The sequence below is a fragment of the Mixophyes fleayi genome, chromosome 4 (genome assembly GCF_038048845.1).
Source record: "Mixophyes fleayi isolate aMixFle1 chromosome 4, aMixFle1.hap1, whole genome shotgun sequence".
In the NCBI taxonomy this organism is placed as follows: domain Eukaryota; kingdom Metazoa; phylum Chordata; class Amphibia; order Anura; family Limnodynastidae; genus Mixophyes; species Mixophyes fleayi.
Genome location: NC_134405.1, coordinates 144507613 through 144531564, shown reverse-complemented (window position 1 = coordinate 144531564; position 23952 = coordinate 144507613). Strand labels below are relative to the sequence as shown.

The 23952-nt window shown below is 39.0% G+C and overlaps 1 protein-coding gene across 1 annotated transcript in view; it reads left to right on the top strand.

Moving 5' to 3' along the window:
* The window catches only part of EXOC4 (exocyst complex component 4), a 356359-nt gene that overhangs the window by 22732 nt on the left and 309675 nt on the right, over positions 1-23952 (top strand). The window contains exons 4-7 of the mRNA XM_075208546.1: positions 4532-4716; positions 9237-9343; positions 16221-16464; positions 21264-21441. Coding sequence (XP_075064647.1) covers positions 4532-4716; positions 9237-9343; positions 16221-16464; positions 21264-21441 — 714 coding nt within the window. The remainder of the gene's footprint in view (positions 1-4531; positions 4717-9236; positions 9344-16220; positions 16465-21263; positions 21442-23952) is intronic.

Below are 23952 nucleotides of genomic sequence, written 5' to 3'. Positions count from 1 at the left end.
TGAAATCAGATTTCTGTTTGATTAACTTGTATCTATTTAACTTACCACTTTTATGCTTGTAAACCAATGTTTATGATTAGAAGTATATGAATTATATGTGGGCAGCACGGTGGCTTAGTGGTTAGCACTTTTGCCTCATAGCACTGGGGTCATGAGTTCAATTCCCAACCATGGCCATATCTGTGTGAAGTTTGTCTGTTCTCCGCGTGTTTGTACAGTGCTGCGTAATTAGTGGCGCTATATAAAAAGATGATGATGATATGTAGTATATGACATATACTAGTGTTGCGAGATTTAGAGCCTGCTTCAAGGATTAGAAGATCAATCGTTTGCCAGAACGAAAGGTTGAGAAGAATTTAGAAATGACGATGATACACAATATTTGTTCAGTTATATGAAGTTGATTTATTGGAAATTTTAAAACAATAATTCAGAGGGGCCTTGTTGGTTAGAACAAGGGACTTTCTTAGAGAAGAATTTTGGATTTACTTTAACAATGTAAGTTATTAGATATGATTTATAGGAGACTGGCAAATTTGTCATTCGTTTACAACCATTGACCTATATTTCCAGAACATATGTGTAAATGAGACCTCAAAGGTTCGTTACATGTTAAGTTTGATGTCCTTGCATGGTGACTTAGGTAGAAGTTATATGTTAGTTGCCTTGTCTGGCACAAAAAAAGCTGTTTACAAGAGTTTTATAGTGCTTGCCCATGGCTCTAGTCTCTTCTTGTTAGATTTTTTTCTGATGTTGGTTTTGTTCCACAATTATTCATAAATTTAATTAAACTGTAGTTGTAATTGAAGTAAAATTATTTTATGGAGGTTTCTTGTTAAAATAGCGTTTTGTTTAGCAGGACATTGCAGTTTTATTTTTCAACCACTTGAGTTAGGTTATTGGTGTACTCTTCTTTGATGAGATGGCACAATAAAATATATTGCCTTGGTTTTACCCAGGGAAAAAGACTGTGGAAAGCCCATTTACATTTAAGGGGTTCCTAATTAAAAATAAATATTTTTGTAATTAGAAGGAAATTTTGTGAATTTTATCTACCATGTTCTTCTGTGATAAAGCAAAGCAACATTTTTATAAACTTCAAGCAATCTTAAAAATAACTAGAACAACAGTGTGAGTAAATGACCATATCTAATAAAAGCACTGACTGAAACACTTATAATTTCATGGCAAGTGATCCCTTTCCACTAGCTTTGTCCTGATTGCTCTACAGCAATGCCAAAAAGTTAATAAAAATAATTTGCCTTTGCGCTAACCAGTTTTTATATTAACCAGAATAAAGATGATGAGTAGTTTTAATTACTCTAGCTATTATATTTACACTCTTTGACAGTCAATATCTGAAAAGAGAAGTTTTTGGATGGAACAGCCTATTTTAAGGCTTATTGGTTAATCATAATTGTCATTATATAAAGATTGAAATATTGCAATGATATAATTGAATAATGCTCTCCTTACTGTATGTTCTATACAGTACATATTAGAAGTCACTTAGTTCTGTGGCCATATAAAAGCACAAGTTTGCAGTCAGAGTGTTTTTATACAGGTCCCAGAAATCTGAGGAAGCATCTAATATCCAAAATAATTTACAACAAAGAGTGCATTATTTCTTATAATACAAAAATTGTTCTAATAAACACTGAAGTGCTAATATCAGAACTTTTTTTTTTTAAAGGCTGTTTACAGTTCATACATATATTAGCACATGTTTATTATACATGCCTTATGATCTGTAAATACATATTTGGCTTTCTGTACTGCATTGTGTCCTTATACAGAGCTCTAGAATTTCCCTACCATTTAAAGTCAAATATTAGAATATTGTTTTTCCTAATTAGTACAACTTATATTTTACAAATTCAGTTTAAAAAGGTGTTTGATATCCTCCTTAAGGGTAACCCTACAATTTAGGGCAGGGGTAGGTAACCTGCGGCTCTCCAGGTGTTGTGAAACTACAAGTCCCAGCATGCTTTGCCAGTAGATAACCAGCAGATAGGTGGCAAGGCATGCTGGGAATTGTAGTTTCACAAACACCTGGAGAGCTGCAGGTTGCCTACCCCTGATTAAGGGAAAACTCTGTATCAGCGGTATTCTGCAGTTTGAAGCTGTAAATGTCATGGTTAGCCCCTCCTCCTGATATAATAAATACCCTCTTTACCCCACCAGCCATTGGACTACTTACTTCTGCTCTACCCCCTTCCAAACAACTGCAGCTCCCCTTGCTCTTCTTTGTGGTACTATAGGACACAACCCCCCACAGGAAATACTGAGAGCACACAGCAGAAAGGGGCAGATATTTTGGAAGAGATGTAGACAAAGAAGGGGGCTGTTTAAAGAATTCAGGGAAGGAAAAGTAAAACTCAAGCTGCGCCAAGCAAGTAACGCAGCCATCACAATCCACGTGAGCAGTTGTTTGCGATAACTTTAAAATGGAGGAAGCTGAACTGAGGTAAGTAATCCTGTGTATGGTCTGATGGATGGGAATAGATATTTCAGCAGGAAAATGTGAAAACAGCAGAGAGAAGGTGTTAATCTAGGTGTTTAGTGCTATAAACTGCTCAGTGAATATATGAATCTTATCATACGACATATGAAAGTGTTCCAGCAGATAAAAAAGATGCTTGTATAAGGGTGTTTACTCTAACTAGTTGTTGTTCACGTCACTGACAGATATGCATGACTGTCTGTAGAAGCAAATCAAAACTTGTTTATCTGGTGGCACTCTGTGCTGGTCCTTCTGGTATTGGTTAATATGTTTTCTAGGTTTTGACATCCGATTACTAAGAAGTGGTAATTCACTGCAAATTGCTGAGGTAGTTTACTAAACCATGGTGCCCAAGCACTCAGTGCCAGTCATTACTGAACATCACCAAGTTTAAAATCAGCACTAAGTGGCAGTGTTCAGCATTAAGCAGCGATTGGTATTGCAGAAACCCAGCTTTGTCTCTCATGCTGCGATATTTGCTCACCATCCTCTAAAGCTGGATGGTGTTGTGTAGAAATTAGGAAAAAAAAAAAACGCTTATTCTGGAGTCAGCTGGTGCAGTTTGCATCTGCAGTGTGTTTTCTTTGGGGCTCCCATTGATTGTAAGCTTGCGAACAGGGCCCTCATAGCTCTCTGTATGTATGTATGTATGTATGTATTACCCAGTATTGTTTTATTAATGTTTGTTCCCAATCGTAAAGCACTACAAAATCTGCTGGCACTATATAAATAATAAATGTTGATGATGGGGTACAAATGAAATGGCCCCTTTCTAGAAATGGGTGCACTAACTAGCTTATCTGATACAATGGGTTGTTGCAAGCAGTGTCTACTTGCCCCTCTCCCCAGTACCCACAGTTGTTGTTTGAAGGGCAGAGTGAATGTGTAAACCCCCTTTGTCAAGTGTGGGACAAGGTGCACTCCCTATTGAAGCCCAGAGCGAGCTGGGATTAGTTGGAAAATGCCCACCTTTCTTTGTTTTGTTTGTGTGGAGGGACAAGAGAGCACAAGAACAGTCTAGTGCCGTAGGTACTATCCTCAGCCCCTTGATGCTGGGTTGAGAGTGGCTAGAATATTGGTCACAAACACCTCTGTTCCTATGTTGAGGTGACCTTAGATACTCCCGATTTAGTATATTAGTTATTCATTGTTTTCACAGATTAGTAAGTGGACATCTTTGTGTAATGTTATGTCACGTGCATCATCTCTTAAAGACGTCTTCACTCAAAACATAAAGTCTCCTAGGCTCCTCACTTCTCCTGATCCAGTGGGTCTCATGATGTCTTTAGTGGTCCAATATTGTGCTTCTTTCTCCTACTATTGCTTACTTGATTAAAACAGACACAGGGCTAGATTTACTAAGCTGCGGGTTTGAAAAAGTGGGGATGTTGCCTATAGCAACCAATCAGATTCTAGCTTTCATTTATTTAGTACTTTCTACAAAATGACAGCTAGAATCTGATTGGTTGCTATAGGCAACATCCCCACTTTGTCAAACCCGCACCTTAGTAAATCTAGCCCACAGTCTTGTTGTCAGTGTATCTCTTTTACTAACGACTTTTCCATATAAATAGGGAGCAGCGTCAAGAACGTGTGTTTGAAAGAAGGTACTCTTTGATAGAGCAGAAGAGTGCGTTACTGCACCCTATGATACCTCATTGGGACCCAGTGGGTCTGGGGCAACACTGGAGCCCCATTAAAAGGAGTGTGAGTTCTAGAATAACTTGCTGTACTACATCCAAAACTACATTTTAAGTTTTGTGTGGAGTTACCATTTAAGGATTGGGTATTACTAATTCTGTTGACATTATACATATTTTTTTTTATGGAATTGATATTTTAAATGTGGTTGCTATCCACGGATGGCTAGTCTCCCATTCACTTTAAATGTTAAAAAGTAGCTTCACAGTTTACATATAGAAGTTAAATTATATGTAGTATAGTATTTATGTTGTGACCTTGTCCAAAAAACTGTATGTTGCATGCTGTGCATTAATATATTTTGCCAACATCTCTGTTTTGGTCTAGGTGTCTGCAGTGGATTCATTACAAGGACCTCTACTCCAGGTAGAGGGACTTAGTGACCTGCGTCTGGAGCTTCACAGTAAGAAGATGAACATGCACTTAGTTCTTATTGATGAGCTACACCGTCACCTTTACATTAAATCCACTAGTCGCGTAGGGCAGTGGAACAAGGACAAGATCAGGGGCAGGTAAAGTGACCTTGATTCTGATCATTTACAGCAGCCAAATATTTATTCAGTTATGCAATAAGTATGTAGCCCCGTCTATAAGCTATAAATGTTGCTTCACTCTAAAGGGTAATATGTGGTAGAGAATTTGTTCTCTCTCTGTCTCTCTCTCTCTCTCTCTCTCATCAGTTTTGCATAGTGTTACCATCTCCATCAACATTAGTGGTTTCATAAACTCATAGAAGTGAACAAAGGATACAAATTAATCCTTCTAACTGCTTACTGTAGCTGTGCTTAAGAATTAAGGCTGTATATATAGTGGTGGACACCATCAAGTAGGAAGCAAACTTTTTCTCACTCTTCTTCCTTCAACACACTTTCATTCATTGTCATGCCCCTCGCTATTCTTACAGTCCTTTTATAGGGTCACCACAGTCTTCTCCTGGCTTACAGTTCACCAGGGGTCCCCATCTTGGTGAGTGTTACACAACTGCCTTATGTGTCACCCTGATTAGTACTTCCAATCCACAACAGCTGGACATCTGCCCAAGCAAGGTGCAGAATGAAGAGCTGTGCTTCCTGAAGTATACGTTTGTAATACACAAAAACAATTTCAAACTTGTAAGCTCTGTCCACTATACCAATTTTGCACAATATATTCTTTACTTGCTATTGTCCTGTCACATTGCTGACAGAGGACAGTCCTCTCTTTTAATAAAGAAGTATCTTGTCTTTCTGTAAAACTAGGGGATTGAGGTAAAAGTTTTTTCTGTGGCCTCTTTCAGACCTACTGTAATAGTTCCCTGTCTGTAACATATTGGCATGGTGACTGTCTGTGGCCTCTAGAGAGCATCACCCTCACTAATCGTGTGGCCAAATAAGGTCACCAGTCAGCACATTTTGGAGCTTAGATTCCTTAGTTTTCCGAGAGAAATCAGTAATTCGGCAAGTGCAGAGAATGCTGATGTAGCCAGTTCTTCACTATCTGCTGAGCTGCTAATCTAATAGATGTTGGAGGATGTTTGCTGAGCACACAAGACAAGTTTAATATGTGTCCTTAGATTTTCTAATGGTTTGATATGATGATCACATCTGTTTATGTAAATAAAAGTATAGTGAATTAAATTTTAGGTGTCACGTTCCCAAAAGTGTATCTGCTACTCATATAAATGACTCTCTCGCTGCAAATATAAATAATAAACTATTAGTCATGTGAATTATCTTTTGAAACCATAGAATAATGCAAGTGCAACAAATAATTGTATCGCTTTCATGTAATAGAATTTTATGATTTTAATGGGGAGTCCTAGTATTGATACAAGTTCATCAGAATGGATAGTGTTATGTGTGACTGCTTGAATGGCACTGTAAGAAGCTATTACAGAACTGATCAAGTACACAGTACAAAAGAAAACTCTCACAACAAATTAACACACACTGCTTCGAAAAAAGTGCCAATTTCTGCCATAAAATAGAAGCTTAAACATTTTTGGACCATCATAAGATATAAGATAGTAATTGATTATTTTTCATGTTCGTTTCATTCTCATTCATAATTTTCCCTGGATCCTAAGGTGCCTAATCAGTGTAATCAAACGGTAACTGCACACCGATCCAACATCGTGCAATCATGTATTCTTCTAGTCTAGATCAAGAGCTAATCAATCATATTGTGGCAAGTGTAATATTTGAAAAGGACAAACATATAGCCACATTGAGTCATGTGTATACCGATTGATTTTCCTCTTGACTTGACCTGAAGATTTTTGCTAAGATATTAACCAATAGGTTTTAATGTATGGCATTCCAGGTTGATTCATCCCATTTAAGTTGAGACTGTTCCTGGCCGTCAAGAGTTAGTCAATGCTAGGAAGGCAATTGACTTAGTCCATTAAATTAATACTACCAATCCTCCAGGGTTAATAATGGCATTACATGCAGAAAAGGCGTTTGATGTTTTGGTTGCTCCTTTCATGATGCAAATTCCTAACACGTCTATATTTGTTCCAGATATTACCCACAAACATACCCACCCAGGATCTTTGTTACCCTCCAACAAATGATCTGATCGTTCATTTGATCTGATAGAGACTGAGGATTAGATGGCATATTCTCCAAGTTTTTGGGCTGGTTGGTGGTTTGGGTGTCCCAAGCTACAATACATATATTTATGTAGTACCACTTGCACAATGTATTTAGTGGCATTTTTTTCCTGGGTCTCTTGTTTAGGATGACATTGAGTCTGCTTTACTCCCGGTATCGTCAACATCAGTTCTGTGGCTGCCACATTCTCATCAGCCCCCAGAAGCTCATTCTCCTCCAGTAATTAGGTTATCTCTTGCAATATGGTCACACTGTAACAGACTTTTATACCACTCTGGCCCAACACAGATTTTTACTCTGGGACTTAACACTAATGCATTCCTTAACTGAATAATGGCTAATTTTACATTTTTTAACAACCTACCCAAAGTGAGAAGTTTCCCTATGTTTGCAAAACTTTAATAATATTGTAATCTTTCTTCCTTTTGCATTTCAGTAACATTTCTTTGCAAATTTCTTTGAGCGCTATTGTCTGAGTAGGTGCAATATTATTGTATTACTATATTGTGGGGGCAATGTATAGTGCCACATTTGTGCACAATAAATAATTATTGTCCCCCATTAGCAATCAAATAATATTGCTCCTTAATATAATTATATATTCACATATTCATAATTTGTCCTATAATATAATGCAATAATATTACCCCCTTAATATAATGAAAAAAACATTTTTTCCCCTTAAGTTAATAATAAATTCATTTTTCCCCTTAACCAATGGAAATGATTTCTCCCAAATTCACAAGTCAGTAGTGCCTACTCTTATGTTATGAATGGCAGTATAGCTCAAACAGCATGTAAATCTACCCCTTAATTTGTTTTCTTAAAACATTTCCTTCTTTGCTACATTCGCAACTTAAAACATGGCCCAAATCAGAACATATGCTGCAGGAATATCTGTACTGTTCTATATGATGATAATGTAATAGTGTCTGATAATAACCAATTAGGATAGTTTACTTCTGTAAAAAAAAATTAACGAAGATTCACATCTGAAGAATCTACCATTGAAACACATGTTGCATGCATGTCTCTATAGAGATATCTACATAATGTCTTTTAGCTAGCCATTGTGCTTTTAAACTGCATTATATTACATGAAATTGGACTACATATGTTTAGCACTACCAGTAAAGTGTATTTATATAGGCAGCGCAATGTACAGTATAAACACAGCAGCATACACAACTGTTAATTAAGGGGAGATAATAACTATGCTTTAAATGCAATCTTGTTATTACAGTTACTATACATACAGCCATTTTTCAGAGTATTTATTGAATTAACAATGTTTCTAGTCTTTGTAACTGTTGTTTTATTGGCCAGCCCCAAAAGGACAAACAGTAGCTCAGAAACATAATGCACCATAATGGCAATATTATGTTTTCTGCCTACTTCCATACAACTTGTGACTGAGCATTTTTTATTATTCTATATTAGCGCTGTCCCTCCGCAATTGAATCCTAGCAGTAGTTGATACTAAAAATGTTGACCGTTGCCACATTACAAGAAATGTAAAATATGATATTTTAAAATAATAATATTAAATGATATACCTGGCTTTTCTCCGACGTTGTTGCTCTGAATCTGTGGGTACATCTTCTCCTGTGCAGATATTTTCAGTCCCACCAGACTACCCTTTCTGTCAGCTGACAGGAGAAGGCAATTGCATATTTTCATTTGTGGGGCTGTGGGTGATGTGATAGCAGTTTTGCACTCGCCAGTCACCGAGTCCCGCAACACTTTCCTGTCAGCTGATGATGTGAAAGGTAACACGGTCCTTTTAAGGGCAGCGCCGTCGCTATCTGCCTTTAGCAATACAGCTGCCCCTAGCAACAGACGCACATTGGGCATTTATAGCTCAGAACACATGAGACTCCGACACATAACAGCCTGCTAGTCATATGGCTGGTAACAAATGTGTTGAACACCGCTGCTCTAGATACTTTGTAAATGCACATAGAGTAATCCGTAATCTTTAATCAGATATGGTAGTGTATATTTATAGCTCACCATTAATCAAAATGAAAATAGTTTTATACATCGAAAAAAGAGTGTGAAAATCACAGCACACTTCTTTCAGCAAATTTTTTATTAATGTAGAAATCCATTACTCTGGTTATATCATTTGCATAGGACATACCGTTTCAGAACCCATTATAAAAGTACAGTTAATGTTAAAATTAAAGTTGACGGCTGCTACTCTCCTGATAAATGCTGACTGCGTTCATGTCAATATTGCTTGGAAATAGTAAGGACAAACAGGATTGTAAGCTTGCGAGCAGGGCCTTCTTACCTCTACGTATGTATGTATTAGCTAGTATTGTTTTATTTCTGTTCCCAATTGTAAAGTGCTACGGAATCTTCTGGCGCTATATAAATAAATGATGATGATGATTTATGAATAACTTTAATTTACTTGTTTTCTTTTAATGCAGCTCGCTTGCAAAGGATTCTTCACTTCCTCTTCTTGATGTTACAAATATGTCTACACCACGCAAGTTCCTGGATAACTCTCAGTTCAGCACTCCGGGCTCTTCCAGTGGTAGGTATCTGCATGCTTAGGAATCTCACTCCCTTCCATCTGTTATCACTACTAGCTGGCACAGGAAACTGGGAGTTCAACAGCAGATCAAAATGGACAGGTTGCTTAAATCCTCAGGAGTGCCATCCAGAGATGGAGTGGCAGGTCATGCAGGGTTGCCAACCTGGCACCAGTTTGCAAAATATCCAAAAGGTCAAGCAATGTTAGTTTTTACATGTAATACGTTATGATGAGATCTGATTCCATTCCATATCAGAATTATACAGCTGATGCTATCCAACGCTATCACTTTTCTTTGTTTACTTGTGTGCTAGATTTCTAAATTCTATACTTCAACAATTCTGCCATGTGTATTTAACTCAGAATAAATGTTTACCGAATCAATAACGATGTAATGTATTCCACATACACAATTGAGGAGTGTGTATATTAAACCTATAAATACATAACGGATTTTCTTGGTGTTCGTGTCCACATATTAAAGGCTGCCTGGTAAAAACATTGCAGTAACATGATGGTGAATGGTTGGTAAGCTATGACATTTTCTCTTTTAGACTAGTTGGTGGACACTGCACACCTTGGGGTATAGAGCGCTGTGGGAGTAATGGCACTAAAAAATTTGACTAGCCTGCTCCCCCTCCCCTCTATGCCCCCTTCACAGGAAGAGCTCAGATTTGTTTCTTAGTGTCTACGGAGTAGGCCACTTTTAGGCTAGTCTTAGAGTTTTTTGTATTTATTTATTTTTTTACAGATGGCTAGGATTTCTCTGCGTCGATCACTGGGTTACCGCCGTGGCTACTTCAGGGAGAGCGCCTGAGGCACTTTAGTGCCGCCCCCCCTGATTTATGTAGGGCTCCCGGGAAAAGAGTGACTTGGCACTCCGGTAGTGTCCCAGACCCAGCTGCTTCCAGGGATGTGATGCGGACCATCCCGGGAGCAGCAACAGCATACTCCGGTCGCCTGTGACTGCTGTGGGGGCGGAGCTGCTTGCGGTCCAGTTGCCCAGCCTGTCAGCCGGCATTTGGAGGAGAAGTTTCTGTACAAAGAGGTAGTGAGGCATATTATGCTGGTGGGGAGCTGTCACTGCAGCGCAGTCCCCACCAGGGTCTGATATATGTTTTTGATTCGAGCATGGCAGATGGACTATGTAAACGCTTGGGTCTGCCTATTGGTGATGTTCTAGAGGTTTCTGACTATGAGGACTTGTCCACTGGTGAGGAGGATATGTCCAATAGACAGGGCATTGAGGACCTTATCCTGGCAGTGCGATAGGTTCTTAACATATCGGATGGGAAACAGTCTTTATCACAGACCTCCATGTTTAAAAGGACAAAGAAAAGAACGGTTTCTTCCCTCCTTCTGCAAAATTGTTGCAAATTTGGGACGAGGCCAGACTTAAGCCTGATAATTTTCAGATTCCAAGACTATACAAACTTTTCTACCCTTTTCCAGATTCGGATGCAGGATCATGGGAGACTCGTCCCAGTGTCGATGGTCCTATTGCACACTTGACGAAGTCTACTGTTTTGCCGTTGCAGAATGCAGCGTTGCTTAAAGACAGTACTGACAAAAAGTGTGAAGAGATTTTGAAATACATTTATTTAGCATCTGGGGTGTCCCTGCGCCTGGTGATGGTGACTTGGGTTGTTAAAGGTGCTGAAAAATGGCCCACTACCCTTCATGCAGAAATTCAGTCTGGCGTGGCTACACTTGAGTTGGCTCCTCTGGCAGAGCATATTAAAGATGTTGCTGAGTTTTTAGGGGATGTGGTTCTGGATGCGGGTCAGGGGTTGTCAAAAACCTCTACCTTAGCAGTGGCAGCTAGGCGCACATTGTGGTTAAGATCTTGGAAGGCGGATGCTAATTCCAAGAGAGCTTTGGAATCTGTCCCATATAACGGAGCGGCTTTGTTTGGTTCTCCTTTGGACAAATTCATCGCTCAGGCCACATGGGGGAAGATTGCTCTTCTTTCGGTAGCTGCGCCCAAAGCAAAAGGGAGGCGTTTTCGCTCCTTTCGGTTTGTCGGCCGCTTTAGAGGTGCTTTTTCCAGAAGCCAAGCCCCGGTTACAAAGGGAGGTGGGCAAAGAGAGAGACAGACCTGGACAGGTCGTCACCCCGCCCTTAAGCCAGCAGACAAACAAGCAGCATGACTTCACTGGGGGCTCTGTTGTCGGGAGTGCGCCTACTGCTCTTTTAGGAGTGGTGGCTCAGGTCCACCAAGGACGTCTGGATGAAAGGTATAGTGCCCAGGGGATACATCTTGGACCTAGAGGGGGCACCTCCACGACGTTTCATGACTACACCTTTTTCCAGGGAGTAAGAGGAAAGACAGGTTTTGCTGGGGGCATTACAGTCAATTTGGGATGCCGGGGTGACTGTTCCTTTTCCGTTGGGGCAAAGAGATCAAGGCTTTTACTCTCCCCTTTTTCTGGTGCAAAAACCGGATTGGTCCTTCAGACCAATTCTAAACCTGAGGGACCTCAACATCTGCTTACGGGTACCCAGCTTTCAAATGAAGTCCCTCAGATCTGTGATAAATACCATGAAGAAAGGTGAGTATTTAGAATCCCTGGATATCAGATACTTACCTACACATTCTGATATGGACAGGTTATCAAAGTCTCTTGCAGTTTGCGGTGGGTCTGGAGCATTTTTAGTTCAGGGCTCTCCGATTTGGTTGGGCTGTGTGCTGGTCTCTTTGGTGGCTGAGGAGGGACATCCTATCACAGGGGTGTCTTCTCGGTGTGGAACTGGACCCTGGTAACGACTGATGCCAGCTTGTTGGGGTGGGGTGCAGTCACTCTTAATCTCAGATTGCAAGGGACTTGGAGCCTGGAGGAAGCACGGTGGCCCATAAATGTTCTGGAACTATGGGCAGTATTCAATGCTCTATTTCAGCACAGTCCTTCCTGGAAAGTCGGCCGATCCGAATACAGTCGGACAGTGCTACGGCGGTAGCTTGCTTAAATCATCAAGGTAGAAACAAGGAGTCCTCTTGCCATGAAGGAAGTGTCAAAGATCATGAGATGAGCGGAACAACAGTTTCCTGCAATTTCAGTGGTGTTCATTCCGGGGGTGGACAACTGGGACTACTGGGGGGCGACTACTTAAGTTCGCATGCCCTTCACCCAGGCGAATGGTCGCTCCATCCGAAGGTGTTTTCTCAAATAGTCCTCTGGTGGGGTCAGCCAGGAATAGACATGATGGCCTCATGGCACAACCGCAAGGTAGAAAGGAATTGTGCCAGGTCAAGAGACCCTCAGGCATTTTTAGTGGACACTATGATGACTTTACACTTGAACTTCAAGTTGCTGTACCTTTACTCTCCACTTCCATTGCTGCCACATATCTTGCAAAAAGTGAGAAGCAAAAGGGGTTCCTGTGATTCTACTGGCATCAGATTGGCAGAGAAGAGCGTGGTACTCAGATCTACCTCTCGGGAAGGATGTTCTTAGTCAAGGTCCATTCTTTCATCAGGACCTAGGTCGATTGACTTTGACGGCTTGGATGTTGAATCCTTGATTCTCGGAAAGAAAAGGTTTTTAGAGAGAGTGGTTAAAACCATTAACCAGACGAGAAAATAGTTATCATCCACCATTGGGCAGCACTGTCAAAGTCAGCAAATTGGATAAAGTCATTTCAATTGATATCTAGCAAACTTGATCGTCTTTGTCTGAAAATTATGCGTAGAGCACGCTACGGCGTGGAGAAGCGTATCCAGCCACAACACGTGGCAATCAGAAGTTTTACAAATTTACACGCATTCACATGAACATACACATTTGTAATTAGTACACATTAATTGTAGTTGCAACACATAGTTATTTATGTCAAAATGTAGCAATATTTATGGTTAATATTATAAGTTCTATACATGTTCGTGAAATCAAAGGTTCAGGTCACAGGAAATATGTTTAGTATCATTTTAATCCCCTATTTATCCTCAGTTGTTCGGTTCATTCGCCGAAGGGATCGCACATTGCATACTTTAGTTAGCGATGATAGGGAAAAAAGGTTTAAAATGATACTGTTTAAACTGATATGTGTAATGTAAATAGACTAGTTTAAATTGGATTATTGGCGGGAAAATCGGAGTGCATCCCCTGGAGAGCAGACCCCCCACCTTTGGATATTTTCGTTTGAACAGGCCTATGACCTGCATTACACTGGACCCTCCTGAAGCCTGGATCTATAGAAGCGGCCACATCATCTGCATTGTTTTACTGTATTCACTGACTATATATAAGCAGGGGCTCTGGACCTAGTGACCAGTCTACTTGACCACAGCCTTCAGACCTGAATGACTGTACACTGGATCCAGGCCGCCTGCGATAAGTAACGGCTGTACTTATTTTATTCTGATTGTTGTTCTGCTACTTTTGGCTATTAAATCACATTGTGCTTTGGAAACACATTTCGACATTCGTTATTTAGATATCAACTAGACATGCATAACAGCACGGTGGCTAAGTGGTTAGCACTTCTGCCTTACAGCACTGGAGCCGTGAGTTCAATTCCCGACCATGGCCTTATCTGTGAGGAGTTTGTATGTTCTCCCCGTGTTTGCGTGGGTTTCCTCCGGGTGCTCCGGTTTCCTTCCACACTCCAAAAACATACTGGTAGGTTAATTGGCTGCTAACAAACTGACCCTAGTCTGTTTGTCTGTCTGGGTGTTAGGGAATTTAGACTGTAAGCTCCAATGGGGCAGGGACTGATGTGAGTGAGTTCTCTGTACAGCGCTGCAGAATTAGTGGCACTATATAAATAAATGGTGATGATGATGATAATGATTTATCACCGCGTTTGGAAAGCATATATATATATATTAGTGTGAGAAGATCAAAGTGCCTACTAATTCTTTTCGTTTATCCAGAGTGTTTCTGCAAGATGGTCTGGACAAGGGATTGAAGTTGTCATCCCTTAAGGTCTAGGTAGCGGCGTTGGCAGTGTATATTCAGAAACGTATCGCTCTGTTACCGGAGTTGCAGACGTTTCTACAGGGTGTACTTCGTTTACAACCGTCTTTTGTTCCGCCAGTGGCTCCGTGGGACCTAAATCTGGTTCTTTCAGCTCTTCAAAAGTCCCCCTTTGAACATTTTGGTTTCTGTTTCTTTAAAACTTCTCTCGTGGAAAGTGACCTTTCTGCTGGCCATTGCTTCAGCCAGACAGGTTTCGAAGTTGGCAGCCCTATCATGTTGGGCTCCTCTTCTGATTTTCTATGACGATCATGCGGTGCTGCTCATTTTGAGTATTCCCACCCGTAGGGGCAGCTTTGTAACGTCCCCAAGGTAAGCAGTGTCCCCCAACTAGTATGAAAGAGAAAATAGGATGTTTGTACTAACCGTAAAATCTCTATCTCTGAACTCGAGTTTTGGGACATTGCACTCCCACCCTTTGAGAGTTCTGTTGTGTCTTCTGTTGGTTGCGTTTTCGCCCTTTCTTGTGGCCTTGGTTAGTAAATAAACTGAGCTCTTCCTGTGGAGGGGACATAGAGGGGAGGGGAGCAGGCTAGGCAAGTTTTTTTTTTAGTGCCATTACCACCACAGCGCCCTCTATACCCCAAGGTGAGCAGTGTCCCCCAACTTGTGTTCAAAGAAAGATTTTACGGTAAGTTCAAAAATCCTGTTTTACTTGTTTCATTCAGTGCACAGACTAGACTTCCTTACAGCCTCCACAGTGCCATTAATATAAAATTATTATAGTAGGAGCTAGCCTTAGAATATATATTTTTGTCTCCTCTTGCAAGAAACATGGATGATCACAACTGGTATTTTTTTACCTGTACAACAGTGCAGTATTATATTTATATTTTTCTTCTTGTTTGCATTTTATGCATATTTCTTATTTATGTAAACAAAAACATTACTACTATTAAAGAAAGACAAAGGACATGTAATTACTTTGTCATGTGTTTTGCTAATATTCCAAAAATTAAGTATTTTAAAATGGGCCCAGCCCAAACTTCATAACTGTAGAGGACTACTATTATTATTAATAATAATAATAATAATAATAATAATAATAATAATAATAATAATAATATTATTATTATTAATGCTCTATTGAACTTCATCCCTTTAAATAAAGACTAGTGGAAAGCTATTAAAGGAGGTTTCCATCTTCGGAAGATCTTGATTTATCGGTTTGCACATGTCATCTTGCAGCTTTTACTGTATGCACTCCTTTATCTTTTGCTTAATTCACTAAATTTCACTAAACCTTGTATATATTCTAGGCAGAGTTGGCTAATTTATCTTTGATATGACACCAAACTGTTCCATGAATAAAATACGGTCTATGTGCAAAGATGAGCTGTGTGGTTTCCAAGGGCACTGAAAATAAGCAGCTCTGCCTAGATGATACACATTTTAGTGGAAATCTCTGACAGAAGCCAGAAGTATGATGGAGCACATTTAGTAGCAGTTGCAGGAGGACATGTACAAAGCATTAAAGTGGAAAACCTGTTTGGTAAATATAGGAATATGTGTGTGTAAACTAAAAATTCAAAAAAGTTATCAATGTGACTCCAAAATTAATTATGTATTTCATTTAAATAGTATCTTGTTACATTATTTACTCTTCTGCAATTGCCTAAAAGAAACATCTTTATAAAAGCAATTTGTGTGCCTGTTTGTCCTGCGCAGTATCAGTTTGTCAAGTTTCTCTCAAGCAGTTCTGCAAAGCAATTATTCCTGCAGAGAAAAGTGGGTTTTGTAATGTCTGTCGCTCTTAAACCATTACATCTGTGGGGAATATTGTGTTCATTGATTAACGTATTGGGTTTTAACATATACTTTATTGTAATAAAGCGTAACAGAAAAGTCTTCTAACCAGGCATGTCTGGAATAGGTGCACTTACTGATTTCTTTATTTTCAGTGAAGGAGTTGAATCTTCAGGAGATAAAAGAAGACCCTGATTCTGACCCTGAGGAAAACAGCATTGTGTTTATGGGAATTCTCATTAAGGGTCTGGCAAAGCTGAAAAAGATCCCAGAGACTGTGAAAGCCATAAAGGAGCGCCTAGAGCAGGAGCTGAAACAGATTGTAAAACGATCCACCACTCAAGTGGCTGACAGTGGTTATCAACGAGGGGAAAACGTGACCCAGGAAAATCAGCCACGGTAAGGAAAAGTGAAGATTTAGAGTGTGTTTCTTTCTGCCTCTGCTCTATTGCTTTTGTATGTTGTTTACAGTGTGGTGAATATAGTGTTGACACTAAATAGATGATGATGATGGTACACCATTTGGTGCTATTTCAATAAATCGTTTTCAATCTTTTTCTACTGTTGTTATTGGCCATTAGCTTTGACATGTTTTGGCTAGTAAGTAGCTCTAGTTTGGATCAGTGATCGTTAAAACAAATGCTAGGTGCATTCACATTTTATGAGCACTCTGCTTCTATTTTTGGGCCATAACTCCTTCTATAAATAGTCTGTGAGTATAACCCTTCTACAAAGGGACAATGTAGCGGAGTGCTTTGTACTCTTACCTGTTAATATTCTTTTTATGTGCAAGAGAAGGCTGCAGGTAATCTTAGTACAATTTACGCATAGATATTGTACCATGTCGTTTCCAGGATCTATCCATTATTATTGTTATTATAAGCTAATAACACTTTTTATGTGCTAAATAGACCCTATTACAGTGTATATAGCACTTCCCCTGAAGGTTCTGCCATCTTTGGGGTTGCCTGTCACATATATGTGATTCATGGCAGGAAAGTGCATTATACATTCTACTACAGAGTGTATAGTGAAAACGGTGAACGTTCGGATGGGAGGTGATAGTTGCAAAATAGATTTTAGAAACTGTTTTGCACATATAACTTCCACTTAGGAAGTAAAAAGTGCTAAGAGCTTACTTTTCTAATCTCCCTAAATCAAACATTGCTAGATCCCTGACACAGCATGAGTCTCTTTGCTATCACAGCTAATTTTCAAAATATATGTTTTCATCTTTCTACAACTTATTACCAACTGTAAAACAGTCAATTACCCTAAAACACTATCTGAGCTGTGAATCATATTTGAGGAGTCCTTCAGATGAGTACACATGGATAACAATAACGGAAAGGGTGTCAAAATCTTCAATTTCGACACACGTCACAAAAAATTCCTATATCATCCATTAGAGGTAGTACCAACCAGACAACAGAGCGGCAGTCTGGCACAACCTCCTTGCAGTGCTGGAGAAGACGTGGAGAGGTTTTTTTTTTTTGGGTTTTTTTCCCCATATCTGGCGAATGTACCTCAAAATGGGCGTGTTCAGGGACAACATAGTCTCCCTTCTCACCAATATTGTACGGACACCCATCTACAAAGACCGCTGGTCTTTTCTTCCGCGCTAACTACTTGAATGCCTACATAAATTTTCTGATAACTTTTCTGTTCAGGTCCCCTATGTGGCCAGGTGCCTGGTAGCTAGTCATTGGAAATACCCGAACCCACCCTCCTCACAGCAAGTGCACAACAACATTTTCATACTTACATTTTTAGATCCTTTACACTAATATCCACCTTCAGCTGTTGATATCTTTTGGTATATGTTACCAGTAGCTAATTATTTAATGCTATGTACAACCCTCCTCGCACAGCTGGGATTCTTGGTAAGGAGGACCCCAGCAGTGTTGAGTGATACTGGTGAGGAGGAGAGTGAAGAATATTGGATAGCGGGGCATTGCTGTTAAATGACATGTCTGATCTTCTCACTTTTATGTTTAAAGTTGACAAGATCTTCTGAAGTGGAAATTGAGGTTGGATGTTGAGTTGGGGGAAAATTAAGGTGATAACTATCCTTTTCCCCTGGTTAAAGACCTTGCCTTGTTAAATCATTATATGTGGCCCGCGTTGTCTGTAAGCATCTCTGGAAGCTAGAACTAGTATGCAGAAATGACAGTTAATATAGCTTTGTTGTCTCTGACCACCTTTTTTGCGTGTATAAATAATTCACCAATAAGCATGGGTAACAGGAGTTCCAAAGCAAAGTTTCACGTGGCTACCTGTTCCTCAGGGATTTGGAAGTAGTAGGCATGTTAGTTGAAACATTGGATTACAGTTTCAATTTGGAAACATCTATGCCAATGGTATGGTATGTGGGCTGTGCAGGTGATACTGTGTACGCCTATGTTCTGTGCATTGATTGCAAGATTGCTCTTAATGGTTCATGAACCTTTGCCTCTTTCCCTACTGAATATAAATGACTTATTTCACACGTTTGTCTCCAGTACTGTAGGGAAAGTACTTTCTCACTTTTTTTTTCTTTGCACTGGTAGGCTTATGTTTCTTCTTTTCCTTTGGTCTTGCTTTTTATTTTTCTAGGATAACTTTTGCTCTATGTCCAGGTAATCTCCAAATCATGCACTGTTGTAGATTTGTTCTGTGTCTTGCACTCATAAGAATAAAAAAAAAACATATACAAGTGAGATTTTTTTGCTATACTCTTCCAAATATGACACAGCTTAAGGGAAAAGCCTGGCAATATTTATAGAGAAATAACTAAACCCGGTCCTCCTGGGAAAATGCAGGTATTGCTAGAATCTGTTTAATGAGTCTTAGTTTCTTGCCTTGAACGTATTACATAATGGTTGTAGTGAAAATTAATTTTGATTAGGGAGTTGCACTGGTAATGTCAGAAATATTGTAAGCTGGGTAGACTGTCATCGTGGATATAAGTGGGGAGGAGATTGGCATGGAATAGTTGGATGTAATCCTTTGGGATCAATAATCCTAGGTAATAGCACCTTATAAACTACAAATTTATCTCCAGTAGTTTTCTACAACATTAGAAAAGTGAAGCACAAGTGATTCTGACTTACAGCTGCTTATTTTGTAGCCCAACAGTGAGCTGTAAATATTGATCTCATGAAAAGGGTATGAAAGGGAAACAGGTAGCTTGGTGAGGTAGAGGTGGAATAATCTGTGAATAATGCTCTTTTGTAATGATTTTTCCCTTCCTGTTACCCCTTCTGTTTGGTCTTGATCTGATTTTGCTCACCAAGGGTTCAATGTAAATGATTAAATATTCTCTGTACAGTGCTGCGTAATATAATTGTACTATATAAATATACAATAATAATGATAATTAAATCTAACTCTAGACTTCCATATTGCTTGGCAGTTTCTATCAAAACATGTAAAGCTTTTTGTTTAGGACTTAATCAATTTATTTTCCTGATTTGCTCAAACTACTGATTTCTAAGAATATTATAGTAGAAAAGCAGAATTGTTCGTCAAAACCATGTTCTGCTCCTGGTGATGAGGTTGAGGAGTACTAGTCACTTCAAATCAGGTCATACATTTCAACAAACAAAGACAAGAAGAGCAGCCTAGGGGCTACTGTCATTTACTGACTATTCAGTAGTGTCCTGTATCCTAAAGTCACATTTTGACTGGAGATGTCTGGTTTTCAAAAGTCACTGGTTTGTTTAAATTCTCTATATAACTTATGATTGTTATTATTATTGATTGTTTTGCATCACTGCATATCGTAACAGGATACTTGAGGTCTGTGACCGATGTTTTTCTATGGGGATGCGCATCTAGTTTTGATAGCAAAACAAAATTAAATGTTTTTGTGTCTGAAAATTGTGTAAGTTGTATTAATATAGTAATTATTTGTATTTACTGGTTAATTTTTACCATATACATTAGTCAGGGCATAGTGACAATTACAATTTAAATGTGTGTCTTTGTCTTAGATTGTGGCAGACGTGTTTTTGTATATTTGCCACAAAGAGGTAAATATGTGTAATTGAAGCATTACTGTAATTACTGTACAGAATCTAGATTTTCCATAATGTGGCATAGTGTGTGTCTAACAAATGAGAATGAATCTTTTGTGTCAGGCTTAATGTCAGTAATCCTGTTGCACTGCATTAATTGACTAGCTTCACAATAATCACCTTGAAGCATTGTGGCATAGATGGTATGAAATATATATGATTTGTATGTACATTTTACATATCAACATCTAGCGAAGCACTTAAACACATTATTGGGCCCAGGGCAAAGATTATATTAGTATGCCACCAATTCCCTTTGCTGACCAAGAGGAGAAACTGGCAAATGTATTCTGAAAGTAGAAGGTATCAGATTTTCTTATATGGGGTTTAACATTTCCACTGATGCAAATTAGTCCAGTTAAGCAGTTAATTATATTTTTAGATATTGAGCTAATGTGTTCTTTTATGACTTGTAATTATTGTTCTTTAGGACTTGTTTTTGGATGATTACCCACTGGATCCTGACTTGATATGCTAGCGTGTACAGGGTTATTGGAAGTAATACGTCCCTTTCCCGTACCTATTTACATGCTTTTACTAGCACTAAAGAAAGCATGTACAAGCATGTATTTTGACGCCAGTGAGCAAAGGGACCTTAGCTTGGTTTTTTTGTTGGGATTAGATGACTGCTTTGGCTGTAGTTAAAGATCAGTATTGATTCAGGACTTGGACTAATTTTAGGTAATGTAAGGATTACTATTTAATTTATAAGGCTCAGGCTAGTGTTTAGTTTTAGTATAGTTTTTTTCTGTTTAAAGCTTCAATGCCATGATAAAATGAGGAGCATTTTTAGCTTCAGTCTATCTACCTATAAGAAGACGCATTTAGCTAAAATCAGAAAAAATGCCGGAATAGTCAACAATGCAGAAACTCTGCATTTGTGTATGTAAGTGGGGTTTGTGTATGCTCCACCCTCCTTTTATAATTGTCGCTTCTGTACTTGTATCATCCAGTGCCTAAACCACAACCTAAGGACTCACAACATACTGTACAAGCTTTTATATTTACAATTATGCTAAACATTGGCATAGCCCTAGGCATTTTTATTAGCTTCATTTCTCAAAGTATTTTAGGTTACACTATCAATTAGTATCAGCAGTGCTTCCAAATTACATTTTATTTTCTTTACTCCTTAAATAGGCTTCTCCTGGAACTTCTGGAGCTTCTGTTTGATAAGTTTAATGCTGTGGCAGCTGCCAATTCGGTGGTTTTGGGATATCTGCAGCAGAGTGTGGCTTCCCCCACAAGTCAGCAAGATGGAGATATAAAGCTGTATGACATGGCTGAGGTGTGGGTGAAGATTCAGACCGTTATCCAGGTAACACCCTTATCACAGTGAAGACATTACAAATACATAATTGTTAATGTTAAAATCAAATATGTGCTAATTTACTTTAGCATGCAAACATTGTTACTGCTTTCTTAAAGTTTTTTTGTACGGTTTGCTACATTATTATAAAATGCATAGATTCCTTGATCCAGCTATCCCTTTCTCCCCCACAAAGGCTCAAACGGGTCCAGCAGTCCTTTTCCTGCTTAAGGTGGGCCTTTTTGACTAGAGCATGTGAATGGGAAGCTCATGGCACCACCACTCAGTGCTTGAAACAGCCTGACATTGGGGCAGAAGAAAGTGTAGTGCTAAACCTGTGAAGCCTTCAGGGACACCTACAGGATTATTCCACCAGGTGTTTCTACATTTTCAGTTTATTCAAGCTTCCACTGAACTGCACTGGAAACACAGAAAAGTTTTGTTGTAGGTGAATTTCTTAATTTATCAATTTATAAAAGCTGTCCATTGACAGCGACGTGTACAAGACTACACAATACTTTATTAGATTAAATAGCTGGAGGCTATTGAATGAATGTTTAATTAATGCAACTCGCAGCAATGGATTATTTTTATAATGAACTTTTGAGAGAGGTGATAATTCCTCCTTTATTTAAACATCTAAAAAAATGTAATTATTGTGCAATGAAAGTATTGGTTGCGAGTTTTGTAGCAATACAGCAACATATTTAAGTTAATTTTATTTCTGAATGTAAACGACTCTAATATACAGCACAATTGAAGCCTAAATATATTGCAGCAACATTGGAAATGCCTGCTTGTCTATGTTCCATATTTGGAATGACCTAGTATAAAAAAAAAGTATGCCGGGCCTTAGATTAGTTATGAATCAAAGTGGTGGGATCACCCAGGAAGCAATTATCAGATACTGTTCTCGACTTAAATTGATCATTCTGGCCATGGTATATAATACAGAGACTTGTTTACATGTTTGTTGCTGCAGTATTGCAGCTTCATTGCTTTTACCCGTAAGCATGCAGTTCACTTTTACTGCATGATGTACAAGTATACTGTTGGGGAAGAGAGCAGTTTTTCCCCCTCTACAGTAAAATTACCTTTAGGGATGGAGAGCCAGAGAATTCAGGGACAGTTAGGAACCATCTGTAAATGTGTAGGGACCATTATCACATGAGGTATTTCAGCCCTGCTCTGTGTGTTCTTGTCTGAAACTTGAAATATATTTAAAAAAGGTTTGAAGTTAGGAAAATGAATGTGTCCCAGAAATTTAAGAGAATCTTTGGGTTTTGACCTCAGCTTGTCTAGTTGCTCTACAGCAGGTGCAAAATCTTGTAATGGTAACTTTTCTTTTCTTTTTTTGATCAAAGTATAGCTTTTACTGCTGCTGCCTATGTCCACATGTTCAGCAACTACACACTAGCTATCTATGGTTGGATATCTGAGTAATATGTATATTTAAAACTATGTTAGAAAAGAACTAACCTGCCTTGGGGAAAAGGACTAGCAGCATGTGGGAGCACAAAACTATTTTATTGTGAAAGTATACAAACATACAATGTATTGTGGTTGAAAGTCAGTAAATCAGAGGTCAGGTTTCCTTGAAGGTGGAAGGCTTTATTTCCTAGACAGCATAGCAAAACATATGATACAGGTAGGTTGTTCATAGCAGGGTTTCAGATGGTTCCAAACATATTCTCCCAAACTCAAGTGTAAACTCTTGTTTTATACCATCTTAGTGCAAAGTATTTCTATGGGAACACACAATAACAAGATATTCCTTCCCACATGATAGACTTGTCATTCACAAGCTTAGGAATACAGCCAAATCTCATTTGCGTTTTCCCAAGAAAAATGCAGTAAACAAGTTTGGTATTTTACAGAAATTCATTCATTCCTGGGTAAAGATGGAAAAACAATGGGGGGCATCTTATAAAAGTATTGATACCCCACATATTGCACATTGATGTGTTTGATAACCCAGTAGGTAAATCTAACCTGAAGACATTAACCTGTCCACTTTTGTTTTTACGTTTTGTGCTATCGCTTTAGCTGTGCAGTAGAGGAGTTGCCAGCTAATGTGAGAACACCTGCCAGCTTCTAACAGGCTGAAAAGCACTTAATTGCTCACTGCCTGCAGTAACACTCCTCCTGGATAAACATTGTGTTTCATATGTCTTAACTCCTCCTCACTAAGGCTCTCTGTCACTTTTCTTGTAGCGGCCAGGCTGACAGATTGCAGGTCAGAAATGCCCTCCCCTCTGCTTTACATGCTTTGGTGACAGAGCGTTTAATTGTTGTTTAGCTGCAATGAATATTCATGGTTCACAGAACAATACAATTAAGCACTGGGTTGTCACAACAAAGCTCACTGTGGCCTTTTTGTGAATATGGCCTCTTTGATCCTTCCATGGTTCTGTATAGTTCTGCTCTATGGATGTGTGGAAGGTAATGCTGGGAGTTTAATACAGCTAATAAATAGACATTTCAACAGATCTAAGTTATACACATTGTAGTAAACCTCCA